The sequence below is a fragment of the Rhineura floridana genome, chromosome 3 (assembly GCF_030035675.1).
Source record: "Rhineura floridana isolate rRhiFlo1 chromosome 3, rRhiFlo1.hap2, whole genome shotgun sequence".
NCBI lineage: Eukaryota > Metazoa > Chordata > Lepidosauria > Squamata > Rhineuridae > Rhineura > Rhineura floridana.
The window spans coordinates 60,920,297-60,936,436 of record NC_084482.1 but is presented as its reverse complement, the minus strand read 5'-3'; the positions used below and the strand labels follow the sequence as shown (position 1 = coordinate 60,936,436).

General features: G+C 41.6%; 1 protein-coding gene and 1 long non-coding RNA gene across 5 annotated transcripts in view; both read right to left on the bottom strand.

The window, feature by feature from the left end:
• MYO15B (myosin XVB) overlaps positions 1–9,659 on the bottom strand; it is a 97,842-nt gene extending 88,183 nt beyond the window's left edge. For 3 of the 4 annotated variants that reach the window (XR_009761311.1, XM_061616170.1, XM_061616171.1), the window contains exons 1-8: positions 9,555–9,659; positions 7,447–7,505; positions 7,221–7,344; positions 5,347–5,442; positions 4,574–4,660; positions 2,789–2,914; positions 1,815–1,892; positions 1,098–1,252 (exon numbers count right to left, since the gene is read on the bottom strand). Coding sequence is in view for 3 of the 4 variants with exons in the window: in XM_061616170.1 (XP_061472154.1) it covers positions 1,098–1,252; positions 1,815–1,892; positions 2,789–2,914; positions 4,574–4,660; positions 5,347–5,442; positions 7,221–7,295 (617 nt within the window). In the remaining variant the exon portion in view is untranslated. The remainder of the gene's footprint in view (positions 1–1,097; positions 1,253–1,814; positions 1,893–2,788; positions 2,915–4,573; positions 4,661–5,346; positions 5,443–7,220; positions 7,345–7,446; positions 7,506–9,554) is intronic. The other variant, XM_061616172.1, reaches the window with a different exon arrangement.
• Positions 9,660–11,992: 2,333 nt separating this feature from the next.
• LOC133382150 (uncharacterized) lies at positions 11,993–14,575 on the bottom strand. Its single transcript, XR_009761810.1, has 3 exons — positions 14,497–14,575; positions 12,803–12,866; positions 11,993–12,101 (listed from the first exon to the last, which is right to left on the bottom strand). It is a non-coding gene; the product is annotated as an uncharacterized LOC133382150 (long non-coding RNA).
• Between the last annotated feature and the right edge of the window lie 1,565 nt (positions 14,576–16,140).

The window sequence follows — 16,140 nt, the reverse complement described above, 5'->3', positions numbered from 1 at the left end:
TATTACACTTCCCCCAAAGAATCCCGGGAAGTGTAGCTTGTGAAGGGTGCTGAGAGTTGTTAGGAGACCTCTATTCCCCTCACAGAGCTACAATTGACAAGAGTTCTCAGGGAAGAGGGACTGACTGTTAAACCACTCTGGCAATTGTGGCTCTGTGAGGAGAATAGGAGTTGAGGGGAAACCAGGACTGTTTGAAGTAGAATAGTGGAATAAATGTATGGTGTGAATGTGGCCATCATAGTTAAAACGCAGGAAAAATGCAAGTGACGTTTGATTCCTGCTTCTTAAATGGATCCTCTGCAATGTAGATGACCTTCCTTCCTACTATACTAGCAAGGGGAAGTCTTAGGCATTAGAACCAACATTTCCTCTGTTTTTTTAAATGACTGTAATTTATATTCCTTGTATTCTGATTAATAAGGCTAATTTTTGGTCAAAGTAATCTGGTGTGTCCTGATATGGTATCAGAGTATCTCAGCCTCATGTTATTGCTAATCTTCTCAGCCACTGCACAGGGTTATGTAAGCCCTATTAAAGGAATGAATAGGAAGAGGTTGGGATCTGGTAAAGTGGTGACTTGATAACTGAGACTGATCTCTCTTTCTCTCTCTCTCTCTCTCTCCACCCATTCCCCAAGTATTTTGCAGTCCTACTGCTCTGTTAATGCAGCAGGTGACGGCAGTTAGTGATTCATTCATTGGGCTATTTTTAGTTGGGTTACTTCCAATGGGGAACTGACCACTTGGGATGCCAGGTTTAGGGGAAGGGTAAAGATTCCCCCTCGAGGACTCCAAGGATGTCACACCACATGTGCAGTAGTCGCACCAAGATTATGATCCTCAAGTCATTTTAAGGGTCCTTGGGATACTGCATAAGGGTCAGTTTACAAACATGCCTCTTGCAAGGGCATCCATCTCTTTTCAGAGTAGCATGAGATGTGGTTCCAAAAGACTTGCTGAAGGTAATAAATTGAATCTCCATCTTCAGATGGTGACCAGCTCCTCATTCCATTCTTTCACATACTCGTCTCTTGATCTCGTGCTCTGTGCTGTGTGAGGTAGCAACACAAAATGGTAGGCACCAATGAGTTCCCTCACCTGTCTAGTTTAGCTGTGAGATCTTGCAAGGATTGCTGGAATCCAGACACTAATGTAGACACTTGATGTTTCAGCCCTTGAACTCTAGTTCCACTTCCTGACTCCCTCTGGTTGGTCTGCTGTTCCTTCACTCTCTGGAAAAGGCTGGACACCAGCTTTGGATAAGGTGGGCAAAAGAAATCAAAGCCCACTAAGCTTCAAAATAAACTTGGAACATTTATTTGAAAAGTTAGCAGGCAGAAGAATCTTCATGCTCTACCCACCGAAGAACTGGAATGTAGTGGAAAGCAAAAGGCAATTTTCAAACTCCTCAGACAATCCAAAAGTCCAAAAAATAAAATGTAATTATGGCTTCTTAGATGTCCTTTACATAAAGTTCCACAATTACATGGTATCCCTTATATATGAAAGTTTGATCAGCCAGTGCTGCCTATATAGAAGATATTTATACTCATTATAAAATCAGCCTAAAAATAAATCAACTCCACTATAAAAAAAAAAGGGACATGTGCCATGTGAAAGAATATACATCTGGAGTAATTTTTCTATTTTTCTATTGACCATGGAGCTAGCATACATTTAAGTGACTCGATATCTATCACAGCATAAAATATTAATGTCAGGCGGAGCTCTGCGTCTCTAGACTGTGCAATCACGGGAAGAGTCTGCATTACACATACTGGAAGCATAATAATTAACTCAAACTATTTACCGTACCTTGAGGTGGCTGTGGGAAAAAATGTCCAGGACTTCTGGGTGTAACTGATCATGATTTTTATTCAGAAATTTATGGACCTGAAAAACCAAATTCCACATCACTCTCACTGGTTTTTAAAAACTTGGATAACTGAGCTTCTGAGGCTACAATCCAATACCTGCTTACCTAGGAGTAAGCTCGTCTAAAGTCCATCAATGGGACTTACTTCTGTGGAGACATGTTTAGGAGTGCACTCTGAATCTCCTGTCAGTATAGCTTTGTGTTACTTGTAACCCTGACCTACTGCAATCCTGATTTCCAGCCTTTTCTAAGGATGATCTCCAGCCCCAATTCTTCATTTGCTTTTGCAAATTACATAACAGGACAGTTTCATGGGAGGGTGAAGGAGCATCATCCAGTCTAGTAAACAATTTTGCCCAATCACAATGAAGTACTAATTTTAATTCTCATTTTAAAAAAAAGTTTCTAGCCCTTAATTTTTCTAGGTAACCATTCAAAACCATGATCACAGTGTACATTCTAGGTTACAAGTTGGAAGAACACAAGTTGAAAGAGCAGTATGCAAATTTAGAAGGTACTTTTAAAAAACAAACTAACCACAATTTAATTTGGGTTTGCAGTACTGGGGGCTCTTTACACACTTCAGTTGTGTGACCAAGCCAGAACAAAGCAACTAACATAGCTAGGACTCTTTCCCCAGATTATTAGTATGTTTATACTGATTATTAGTATGCTGATACTGAATAATATGATTATTAGTATGCTGATTAGCATGCTGCAATCCAGATTCTCCACCCTAGAGCAGTATCCCTATCCTAAATATGTCTCCGGATCAAGTGGCAGAAAGTTAACATTTCTCATTTGCTGTTGATGGGCAAAACTGGTCTTTGTCCCAAATGAGCTAGATCGAGGCATATAGGCACAAGTTAAGTATGAAAGACATGGATTGTTTGAGGAGAACATGCCTCTGTACCTGGTAGGTAACTGGTCCTGCATAGTGTTGGATTGTGAAAACAGGCAAATGCAGCTTCGGTTTGACATACCAAGGACTGTTGGCATGATGGTAATGGCACTTCTGTAGGAAGGTGTGGTCTGTGGCCTGGATAGGAGATAAAACTCTCATGTACACAAAAATAACACTGAGCAACCACGCCCGCTTAGTAGCACATGGAAGTATTTTTTAAGGTTAACAACCTAAGAAGCGCCTGCTGGATCATGCCAAAGGCCCATCTAGTCCAAGCATCTTGCTTTCACCGTGGCCAATCAGATGTCCACAGGAAGCCAGATCCACAGATGAATCCAATTGCCTGTTATGCCCTTTCTATATGAGACAAGTATGAACTTATACAAACAGATACTTACCTGTATTAGTCCTCATCCAGTACTAAGTACTGGATTGTTCCAAAGCAAAGGTAGCTCTTGCTCTGGGTCCAGGAAGGGAAATCTAACTCTGTTTGCTACTTCTTTATTATTTTTCAAGAAAAACGGAGGTGTGCATGCTAATGCTGGAGAAAGGGAGTGCGTAACTCACCCAGCAGGGTTGGTGTCAAGGGTCCACATGGCCAGGCATCTGCTGAGGGCCCACACCCCAGCAGCAGGCCCACTGAAAGGAGCCCCCTAGACCTGCTGCAGTGCAGAGTAGACTCACTGGAGGGAGGAGGACCCATGGAGTGTGTCTTACCCAAGGCCCCTCCAAAACCTGGAGCTGACACTGGTTGGGCATGGTGTGCGTGGAAATCTGTGTCTTCAGAATACACCCTTTACCTGGAGGGAAAAATTCTGAACCCCTTGCAACAAATGAACAACTGCTGAACAGAAAGCTCCTGAGTGTCATTATACATTAAAGAATGGCTATAGCAGCTATATTTTATAATGTCTGTCAACGCTTACTCTTTTGACTGATGGTCATCTCAGAGAAGTGGAAAAAACCTTCAAAATAGGCCAGATGCCTAGACAACTGTGCCAACACAAGCTCTATTTAAATTAATCAGGTTTGTGCCAGAATAAAAGTTTCTAGCCCTTATTTTTCTGCCCTGGGCTTCTGCTGGGAGGAAGGGTGGGACATAAATCAAATAATAAATAAAATAAAAAGAACAGTTGGCTTTTCAGATTCTTATGTCAGAGTTTATTAAATTTGGCAAAAACAAGAATGTTGCTCCCACATTGGCATGCATGCTTGCAAATACGTATTTGTATCAATAAGGCTTATGCATGTATTATGTACTCATAATGTGCAAACTTGGCATGGACCAGTCAGGGAGCTACAACCCACTCAAGGCACTGGGCATGTGCACTGCTGTTTAAGGATGTGTGTTTGCTGTACTTCCTTTGCATGCACCTATATGCCATCCACATTCATGCAGCAAAGATGATCACTGCTCTTCTACAGTATGTGTGCATATCTAGTGCTAATCTGTTCTCACAATACTTTAACAAAATCCAACGTGAGAAAAGCAACACACTCTGGATGCATACACACCATACACTTAAAGCACATTAATTCCCCCAAAGAATTCTGGTAACTATAGTTTACCCTTCACAGAGCTACAATTCCCAGAACTCTTAACAAACTACAGTTGCCAAGATTCTTTTGGGGAAGACATGTGCTTTAAATGTACGGTGTGTGCGCAGCTTGAGAAAGAGGCACTCATGGACATGCTTTGTGAGAGCACCCATTTTTCTCCTGTAAGCTTTCATTCACAAAAATGCTCCGTACTCCATAAGCAAGTTTGAAAGGGAAATCTAATGAATTCCTGACCTGCGATAGTGAAGTCTGATCGTCCAGGATGCGCAAGATTCCATAGGGATTTGCAGCTAACAAATCCAGGCAGGACTCTCTAGAGAGCTTGGACACAGAACACCAGATGAGATCTTCTTGTGTATACTCTTCCTAGCAGTCAGAGATAATTCAAACAAAACCCACAGCCACAAAATCAAAAACTTTTGTCTGTACACTATTTATTAATCGGTGGTTGGCGCTTGGTTCCTCACCTCAAAAAAACACTATTCTTAACCTTGGGTCCCCAGATGTTGTCAGACTACAACTCCCATCAACCCCAGTCAACTTAGCCAATGGCCAAGGATGGTGGGAGATGTAGTCCAACAACATATGGGGGTGCAAGAATGAAGAACAGCAGCAGAAACAAAAGTATACACTTCAGACAAACATTTATATGCAAGGTGGGAAGCTGTGAAAAGACAGGTTGATAAGGAGAAGCCTTACCCTGTTTTCATGATTCAGTGCTGCTGGCTTTGATCATTTACAGCTATACATCAAGTGTTTGTGTCTTTATTCTGAATGCTCACAATCACAATACAAAGAGAAGATCCATACATACAATTGGCCACAACCAGCAGCACTGAATCATAAAAGCAGGATTCATACTTTAAACTTGCAAACATATCCTTATCAACCTGTCTTTTCACAGCTAAAGAGCAACAGCACCAAGCTGCCTCCACACAATGTCATTTTCCCCCTCTTATGCTCATGGACACGCTGGGCACCTACACATGCCTAGCATTCTATGTTACCTTCTCTTGGGTGATGACAATCCGACTGAAGAAGTGCTGGAGATGTTCATTGGCAAAGTTAATGCACAGCTGTTCCAGGCTGTTCACCCTGAGATCCTGTGGATACACAGAATGACACAAATCTCATTTCACTTCTGATGTATACAGCCAGCAAGGAAAGCAACGGATGGCACTCTGCACGAAAAAAAAAATGGCAACAGACCCTGCTGGCTTTAGCAGATAGTGCTGACCATTTTAATTGCTGAGACTTTGTGGGATACCCAAACCAAGTGGGAAACTTTCAATTGTTTCCCCTTTGCAGTTGGTTTATAGCCTTTCTATCAGGAAGCAGGGGAATGAGAAGAGGGTGGAGAATCCTGCTTCATACAGTAGAAAATGCAGGAGGTGAAGTTAATTGGAAAGAGACATGAAGTAAATAAAACAACATGTTAACTGTATGTAGCTCTGGCCTTTTCCTCTCTGTTAACGGAGGACAGAGTCATCTACCTCACAGGATGCCCGTGTGTCCTACTTTAAAGGCCACTGCTTGAAGGGCTGTCCTGCCCAAAATCTAGTTTAAAGAGAAAAAACCCTAAGAAGAGAGAGTAGGGGCCTTGAAGATGCCCATCAACCTTTACTACCTGGACAGCACACTGTGCAAACAAGCACACAGGTCACCTAGCCACAGGCCTTCCTCATTACGGTGAGATGTATTGCACTTATTTTTAAATTTATGGCAGCTATTTTTAAATTTGCACCTATGTGTCTAAATTAGCATATGCAAATTTTATTCAAATATGTGTCCCCTTTTGTCCTCTTTTTATTATTTAGTTTTTTCTTTTTTGGTGATGTGTAAGTGACCTTCCTGCTCCCTCGCTGGGATCAGCTTAATGGAGTCACAGGCAGGTTCCTCAGTCTCCCTTAAGGATGAGAGGCATGGTACTTTACTGGAAATAAGGAGGAGACATACCAGCTTCAGATTTTTCCAAAGGATAGGTGTAAGATGCAAGAGTCGTGCATAGGACCTCATTTTCTGTCCCCACAAGCTGGCTTGCTCGAAAAGGTAGCTGCTGGCCCACTTTTTGTTACACTTCAATGCCGCCACTGCAGCTTATCAGAGGGTGGTACTGCAGCTGCCAATTCAACAGTGGTCAGTTGACACAATGGGCTCATACAATTCCACTAACTCTGACCCTGGGTTGTCAGTCTGAACTGTTCCCAGAGTCCTCCACCTGGTCTGTCCTTGCTTGCCTCCAGCGTGCCAGCCATTAAAGCAGTTTTGTCCTGGAAATACTATGAGTCCATGGATCAGAGATAATCCACATGCACCACCACTCTAGTGCACTATTATTTCTGATGGGTATCTTGAATTTTCCAAACTCTACGAAGTGTTACAAAGTGAGAAGCTGGTATAATTGCTGAAGAGAGAGATCATATGTGCATTTGTATCTAAAGGAACCATCCACCAGTACTATTTTATAACAACAGGGGTGTAGAGAGGGAGAAGGAAAACTGCATTTTACTGCACTGACTTGAATACTTATGGGGAGTGTGCCGCATAGTGGCCAGAGAGAGACAAATCTTCAGGATTACTCATTAAACCAATCATAACCAGTCCAGTGGGAGTGATGTCTTTTGGCAATGTCCCAGGCCCTTGATACAGACAATTTGCTCATGCCCCAAACTTTGCAGGTGCTTTACAGATGATTCTAGAGCATAAATGCTCACTAATCCCACATAGCAAATATTAAGGAAGCATGTAAGAAAAACCATCTGCCTAAGTATTTTCAGAAGCATCTTCAAGAATATCTTCATCAACATTCATGCATACCCTAGCACAGAGCAAAAACACAAACTGCCCCCCAAAACACTATAAAGTGAACACAGGAAGTGACCTCAAAGCCATATATGTCAACAATGCCAACAATGCTGTCTGTTTCCGGTTGGGCCAGCCACTCATTGATTTTCATCAGCAGCCAATCAAAGAGCAGAGAATACAAAACTTTGGCAATTGCATCCCTGAATGAGAGGAGAGAGAGCAAAACAGAAAGAAAGAAAATATTATTATTATTTGGATGAAAATCCAGCAAGCAACAGAGAGACAAAAGCAATTTAAGTTACCTGGCATCTATAGCACTTTCTACTGACAATGGAGTGAATATCCGGTCATAACATGTTTCCTGGGGAGAAAGAAATAATTAAATATTGAGACAGATGAGATTTTTAACGCCCCAGAAACTTTTGAGCAATTGTAATTGCTTAATAAAATAACGTTTTCTGCTCAGGAGTCTAGAGATGACAAAAACTCTAGTTTTACTCTGCTTCATCATTTTTCCTTCATCTCATCTGTTGATAATCATGTTTGTACCGATACACTTATATCATCAGCACTAAGATGTAAGACTTGCAGTCCTTTTTCACCTTGTTTTGGAAATAACCAAGGAATTGCACTGTGTAAAATGAAAGCTCCAAATATCAAAACTGTTTCCTGATGGATTAGCATTTTGTCACTTTAGTGGAATAAAGGTAATAATAAGATCTCCTCAGCAACTTCATCATGCAAGCACAAACAGGCTGAAAGAATCAACCAGCTGACTTTAACCCAATCATTAAGTGGAGAACAATGAGAGAGGACAGGGAGCAGGCATCTCTGAGCTTTGCCAGTACTTGTTTGCACCAAAGCTTATATGAGTGTCTGAACCGGGCCCTTGACTATAATATCTATCAAACATCTGTGTTTGCCAGAGAAACCATCCTTCAAAAAGATGAGGAAGGTACTAACAAGTGACACCATGTCCCTTTTGTGGTACACTTTAATCATGCATTTCCTATCACTGAAGCACACACACAATGCCTTAAAGAGCAAGCTCTATTATTCTCCAGCCACTTTCATTCAAAGCTTTATTGTGTATAGCCATAGGCCTTTGCAAAATACAGAAAGGTTTTACAATAAAACTAGGGTTAGGACATCAAACTAAAATAGGTCGTAGTTAAAAGGAATTCACATGGTGTTATAGGTCTTAATGTGGCTTGCTCGCAGCTTCTTGGCGGCCAGCGCAAAATTAGTCACGGAAAGTGTTACTTGTTTAGCATTATCACTTAGGAGCTCTACTATCAACTCCCGGGAGCAATTGCCTGGGCGCAAGTAAATGTATCGGGACAAGAATTTCCTTCTAGGATCCTCGTACAACGGGCAGTGTAGCAGGTAATGGGAGATATCTTCTATACAGTTACACTCATAAATACATCTCGGTTCCTTGGTTGGAATCCCCAAGTACCTCCCATCGAGGAAGGCTGAGGGCATCATTTGGAACCTAAGTTCCGTGAAAGCCCTACGAAGGGGGGCGTATGACAAAACCTCAAAGTAGTGTGATCTGGCATGATTAACTTTGAATAGAGGGTACCAGGGGGAAAAGGGCCACTTGTAAACCTACGTAAATTACTTGTGAGAGAGGGGAACGAAAAAAACAAACTGCCTCTCCTGAATTCTGATAACATGATTGCAAATCTAATCAGCGTACTTAAAATATACCTGTAAGGAGAACTGTTACCTTCTAAAGCAGAATGACTGGCAAGACATTAAACGGATATCATCTGCAAACTATAGTGCTACAGCTGATCTTCTCCTCTTCTGGCGCGATCAGACTCCCGCTGGAGCTCATCACGCCAGAGGAGGGGAAGATCTGATCTTCTCCTCCTCTGGTGTGATCAGCGGGTTAGGTTCCAGACCCCCACGCTACAGCTTTTCGGCGGGTTTTGCTTTCCAGCGGGGGTCTGGAACCTAACCTGCCATATGAGTGGGGCCCTACTGTACGTATATTTATTCAACATGTGTATATTCAACATTAGTGGTCAGTTGACCATAAATAAAGATTGAATTGAACTGACTAATGCAGACACTTTTGCAAGCAGTTTCTTCTAATATAAAACATTTTTGTATGCTATTTTGACTAATATATTCATTCTTACACACATTTCCCCTTAATACATGCATTTTTGTAGACTCTTTGGTTGGCGAACTGCATTGCAAAATTGAAATATGTGAATTTTGAAGGATGGCTGTGTTTCAGCTCTCATATTGTTTTGGAAAGTCCATATTTGATAAATTCTGCTTTAAATGTGAACTTAATTGAATTTCTCCCCCATCCCTACTCAACCACAAAAACCTCTTCTGTGAAAAGCCTGATGTGAGAAAGTGAGATGTGCCAACAAGGCAAAGAGTGGCTCACAGTAACTCGATGGGTAATGGCTCTTTGAAGGAGATCTGCTGAAATATGCAACAAACTGGCAACAATCTGGATTTCCGTTTCACTGGGGATGAGTGCAAGCTCAAAGAATTCTTTCTAGATGGTGTGTACATGACAGAGAGAGGAAAAAACGGAAATTAGGACATTAGTTGAACCAAACATAAATGAATTGAACTTGGTAACATACAAGCAACCAGTGCAGATCCCACAAGAGAGGTGCTATGTGATGGCGCACCGAAGTACCAGTCAACAGTCTTGTGGCAGCATTCTGCCCTAGCTGCAGTTTCCAGGCCATTTTCAAGGGCAGTTCAACACAGAGTGCATTACAGTAAACTTAGCTTGTTTAATTTACTGTACAGTTGTGCTATTATGTTTTATATTTTTCTCTGCTGGTGAAAATATTTTGATGCTGCAATTTTTTGATTTGGATACTGTATATGCTGCTTTTGGGGGGGGTGAGCCACCCAGAAAACATATGTTATTGGGCAGCCCTGTGTAAATGCAATAAATAACTTTGGTTTTTAGCAGGAGTTCCTTCACCTCCTTGGCAATTCAAGTGAGTAGATGAGCTGTGGCCCAGAAATGCCCTATTCTCAGGGTATATGGGATGTTTGTCCAAGCCACTCTTGCTTTCCCTCTGCCTTGGCAGACAGGCTGAAAAGGGTCAAGACAGAAACACTGATACAGCTCAAAATTGGTGGCTAAGTCAGATGTGGAGAAGACTGGAGAACCAGGTTTGCACCTTTCCCTTCTAGTTATGAGTAAGGAAGGGATAGAGTTGGACTGACTCCTTCAGACAACCTATTTATTGAGCATTTATGCTGATTTGCTTGCACAAAGTTTATATTAGGGTGGAGAACCTCTGGCCTCCAGGGCAGTAATGGCCCCCCAAGGTGTCCAATTTGGCCTGAGAGGCCATTTCCTCCAAACCATGCCCACCCACCCATCAGCTGGCATCACTAGTGAGGGCAGGTGTTTGAAGGCATGCTCCCATCTAACCATCAGCTGATGGCAGATTGGAACATGACATCAGGTGATTGACAGGTGGGTTGCCCCACCCACCTATCCATTTTGGCCAGCCAAGGGTGGGGGAGATGAAGATCTAGCCCTTGAGCCAGAAAAGTTTCCCCACCCCTGGTTTACATGGAGGTTAGAATATATCGGGCCTTTACTGAGCATTAATTATGATTTATTTGCAGGACAGTTATATGACAACTTGTTGGGTGTTTATTTATCTTGCTGTTAGTTTGTTCATCCCACACTTTTCAATGCATTTCCCCATCCCTTTCCACCCAACAAAAAGTATGTTTCTTTTCTAATGTAGATTGGTTGCACTAGGGTGACAAAGTGCTTGAATCCACTTTAACTGTGCAACCTTAATTCCAGGATGCTCTTGAATCCCATCCATAAAATAGTGACAGTCTGGAGAGGCCCTAATTGAGAAAAATGTTCTAGGGCCATTTCCACTGATTCAGGTGGTATTGCTAATGTCACCTTGAAATTAGCAAAGACACAACATACCTCACAGGATGTAAAACAGATATTTCCCAACTGTAGAATGCCAGCAAGCACTGCCCAGATGGAGGTCAGCTGGTCATTGGAGAGGCCTATCATCTGGAGAGCTTTTATCAAGACCAGAAAATCCTGATCATCCTGCTTTCCTAGAAGCTCACACACTCTGCCCTGGGAGAGTCAACACAAGCCCATAGTTAGGAATTTAGGAATGAACTTGCATTAGGAATACCTGTCCTTCTTGGATGGCAGCCAGTAGCCACTCATTCACAAAATCCAGAGTCTAGTCTCAAAGCACATCCATGTTTTGACCTGGGGCGGCCAGTGTATTCTACAATGTAAGCTTCAAGCAAGAGACTAGACCCATTGAAGGGTTCTACTGCTAGACCAAGCATCACAATGTTGTTGTCATGTAATGATGAGCACCCCACAATTGTATGACATCCTTCCCTTTATGGTCTGTGAAGGCATCTGCATTCCAGAAGAGCTATAAAATTGTCTTCTTTAGGATGCCATTCAACAGCCAGGATGGTGTATGCATTCAGGGATTTTAATTTATTGGTGTTTTTCTTTTCTTTTGTTTCTCTTGTACATTTTTTGTTTCAACCTGCTGTTATCTGCCACATACCTTTGGAAAGGGACAGGATAACTGAAATTGCAATGATATGAACGGTTAAGCCTGCCCATAAGAAGTATTTGTCACTTATTTTAATTCAGAGTGCAAGATATCTTGTTCTAGTTCAGCTATCTCATGTCTTGTAAGTCCTAACAATCCTATAAAAGTGTTAGTTCTGCAGAACTGGGGGGAGGGGAAAACAACAGAGGCAAGCTATTCATGCAAAGCAGGACAGGACAAGCACTGTTGTGGTTCAGCCAAATCTCTGAAGTCATCCAGTTACTTGCCTGATTTAGATAAAAGTAAGTCTCTGCCTCTTGCAGATAAAGTTCTTCTTTCAGTCCTACTGACAGTCCGGCCAGCAGCTCATAAAACACATGGAAGCTCCTCTCACCACGACCCTAAAAAAGAAAGAGGAGATCGCTCTTGCTCTTAAGTCTATGTTCAGCGTTCTGTAGCATGACAAAATTAGGAATGTGATGTTGCTTGTAAGAAAAAAGCTGCTGACAGAGCAGTTTTCTGAGACTTAAAATGAATGCTTGAGATGGTGGAGACAGTGATGGCAGGATACGGATAGATGTCTAAATTCACTAATAATCCATGCTTATAGACAGAAAAACTATTGGTCTGCCATGTACAAACTTCACAGTCTATATGAGGCTTCAGTAAACTAGTTACCTTCTTGTTTGGAGGTGGAGCTTTTGCTCAAGAGGATGTAGCTTGCACATCACCATCAAGAGGATGTAGCTTGCACATCAGATTCACTGCAACAGTAGCTGGGGACCTTTGGCCCTCCAGATGTTACTGTACTACCACTCCCATCATCTCTGGCCATTGGCCATGCTTGCTAGGGTTGATGGGAGTTGTAGTTCAGCAACACCTGGAGGGCCAAAGGTTCCCCACACCTACTCTACAAACATCTTGTCCCAACTCATGTCTCTACAAATCCAGTGATTCTGTCCCACATTTCATTCCTTTCCTCAAAAAATTCTTCCCAACATGGGTGTCACACACAGAACTAGCCTTAGAATATAGTTATGCATCTCTGACACACACAAGCAATTATCAATGGTCTGACATGCAAGGATGCTTTTGTTCTTACCTGAAAAACAACTCTAGACTTCTCCAAAAGGTACTGAGAGATGGATGTACCCACCATAAATCTGCTATGAGGGAGAAATTCCTGTAAGAGGAGTCATTTTATTTTCTAATCTGACTAAAGTTTTTATACCAGAAATTAGGAAGAGGGAGGTCTGGTTCAATAATGCAAGGCAAAATTCTGAACACTCACTAGGAGAGCCCACCATTAAAGAAAAAAGGCATTTAATCTTAGGTGTTACGAGCATCCTTAAGATACAGCCTGCTGCTCCCCAAACTAACAGTGATTTGTGGAAAACACTGAAATACTATAGGAAGTATTTGGCTGTCATCTTTTGATTCAAAGAATGCTACCGGAAATTGAGAACTGCTGGAAATTGGTGACTGAATACTAATTTGGAATTTCAAAGCTGTGAGACTTTAGAACTCATTCTATACAAACCCAACCCACTGAGTCTCAAATCCATCTAACTGTTTGAAATATATTTGCACAGTGAAGCCTGGTCAATGAAAATATGGTTTATAAATTAAGGCACATGGCAGATTTTATGTGAGAAAAATTAAAGATGAACTTTTACACAACAAATTCAGTACTGATAATTTCCCAGGGAACATCAGCCTGTAGACCACAGCTAGTTTGCAAATTACTTCTTAATGAATTCACAAGAAGCCAGAAATAGGGAAAATGCGGCTCTCCAGTTGTTGTTGGACTTTATCTCCCATCAGCCCCCAGCCAGATTGGGCAATAGTCAGGTATGATGGGAGATGGGAGTCCAACAGCATCTGGAGGGCCAAGGGTTTCCCCATTCCTGCAGTAACCCTTTCCAGTTCCATGTTTTCTGCTGCTGGGAGGGAAGCTGCCTCTTTTCTCTTCCTCCAGATAAATCTTGACCATCCAAGCAGCCAGAGAGAACCAGTCTCTCACTGGAAATGATTCTGAGAACCTCCCATTTGGCTTAGGCAGGCTGTGCTCAAGACTCTTTGGTGTGTTGATTTGGTTCTTGAGTGAGACAATAATTTTCCCATACAGCAGAGAGAAACTGACTGGCGTCCCTTGGTGTTTGTCCCTAGCATCTGAACAGGGGGCTCTAATAAGCCCACAGGGATAAACCTATCCTCTATCAACACAGTCAGTAATTTTAGTATATCCAGTAACTTTTTAATAACTTTTAAAAACATGTTGGTCCTAATCAAGCTATTGCCCTACTGCAGGAGTGTTGTTGTCCAAGGTTTCGGGGTGTGTGTGTTAGACCCTTTACTTTTTTGGAAGCAGGGTCCCTATGTCTCCAGCATCCTGCGAGCCAATCAGCATGAAAGGGGAGTCTGTTGGCCACTGAGAAGAGATAACATGCTTCCTTGTCCTTTCCTGTGGATTGTAGCCAATCAGAGTGAAAGGAGGTGAGTCAGCCACTGAGAAGACTCTTCTCGGTAGCTAACACTCTCCACTTTCATGCTTATTGGCTTCTAGAGATGTCTGTGTTGTGGGAGAAGGCATTAACAAGGATCTCATTCTCAAATCAGCAGCAAAAAAGATGGAGGGGTGGCTGGGACTAACACAAAAAGACCCTGCACTTCTGAACTTGCCACTACACTACTGCCCTACTATAGATTTTGCATATCACCTAGCCACCCACCCCAAGGCTATCTATGTTTTTTCTGTTGAAAACAGAAATGTTGACTGAATTTCTCTCTACTCACTGTCTCAGGTGGATACGCAAGAACTTTCCAAAGCGGCTAGAGTTGTCATTTAAGATGGTCTTTGCATTTCCAAAACTTTCTAATATGGGTAGCACATTAGATGGCTGTAAGAACAAGGAGAAAGTTGTTGTTGCTCCTGCTGCTGCTATTAAGTCTTCTATCTGATTAAAAAAAATAATCAATTAATAATACGAGATTTTTTTATCAATTACAGTTCAATCCTATGAGTCCTATTGAGCTCAATGGTGCTTACTCCCAGGTAAGTGGATATAGGATTGCTGCTTTAATTGTTCAGTTACATTTGCATAAATCCATGTGGAAGCAAGTTGCATTGATTTCACTAGGATTTACTTTCAGATCAAGCATCTAGTATTGGTAGTGTACTAGTTGTGAGCAGTAATCATCTCATTTCTGTGTTCCGAACATAAAATATATTTTTTGACTTTCAAAAGGTAAGTAACAATATAATTATGCAAGAAAAATTCCACTCCCTCCCCTCTCTCCAATCTCCTCCCCCTACCCTCCAACCATTATATTCCCCTTCTTTATCCCTTACCCTGAGAGCTTGGAAAAGTTACTTTTTTGAACTACAACTCCCATCAGCCCAATCCAGTGGCCATGCTTGCTGGGGCTGATGGGAGCTGTAGTTCAAAAAAGTAACTTTTCCAAGCTCTACACAGAATACCAGTGCAAAGTCCTTCCAAATTCACAGCTTTCTGAAATATTGATGATGCCAAATAATAAACATAAACATACTTGTTTTATCCCATGGCTTTCTTGCCTTTGGTATAGCCTAGACAAGTATAGGACAATTGCTTTGGCAGTTTCAGTCTTTCCTGAGCCACTGTGTCCACTGTAGCAAAATACATTAAATCGAAGACTGGCAGTTATTGAGGCGGCTGGATCATATTCTCCATCAGTGCAGTTTAGCACCAATTAGTTGTTGTTAATTATTAAGTTTTCTTTCCTTCTTTTTAATGGTGATCCCCACCCCCACCCCAAAATATATAAAATAAGATCGCATTGTCTATAGCTTATTATAAGTATCAACAAAGAAGAAAATCATTTGTCAGCGAAAAAGAAATATTTCATGGCAATATAATAATCTATATATTGTCATGGTTCAAAGTAACTGTGGCTTCAAATATTAAGTATTTTCAGCAAAACATTTTGATTTCCTATGATCTTCAACTTGTAGGCTATAACCCACTACTGGGTCACTGCCTGACATAAGGCAGATCACATCAACAGCAATGGCACTATACAAATATATGCTGAAATTTGTAAAAGAGGGTCCCCAAAATGCATGTTTGGGCTAAGAGTGAATCTCAGGTCTGAAAAAGTAGAAGATTGCTGGTAACACAAGACTATGAAAAACCTGAATGGCAACACATGTAAATATGTCTGATCTTAAGGGACAATTAGTTCCTCCACAAAATTAAATCGTGAAAACCAGCTATGTTAGTTTTTTACCCATGCACAGAGATTCCAGCAAAATGTCCTAAGATGGAATGTATATTTGGGAAGATGGATATGATGCTCCCCCATATGACCAATGCTGGCAACTGACATTCAAATCACTAAGCCCTTTCTTCCTGTCCTAGTGAAAGAATGTGCTATCTGGACTAGCAAGGACAGGCAAGT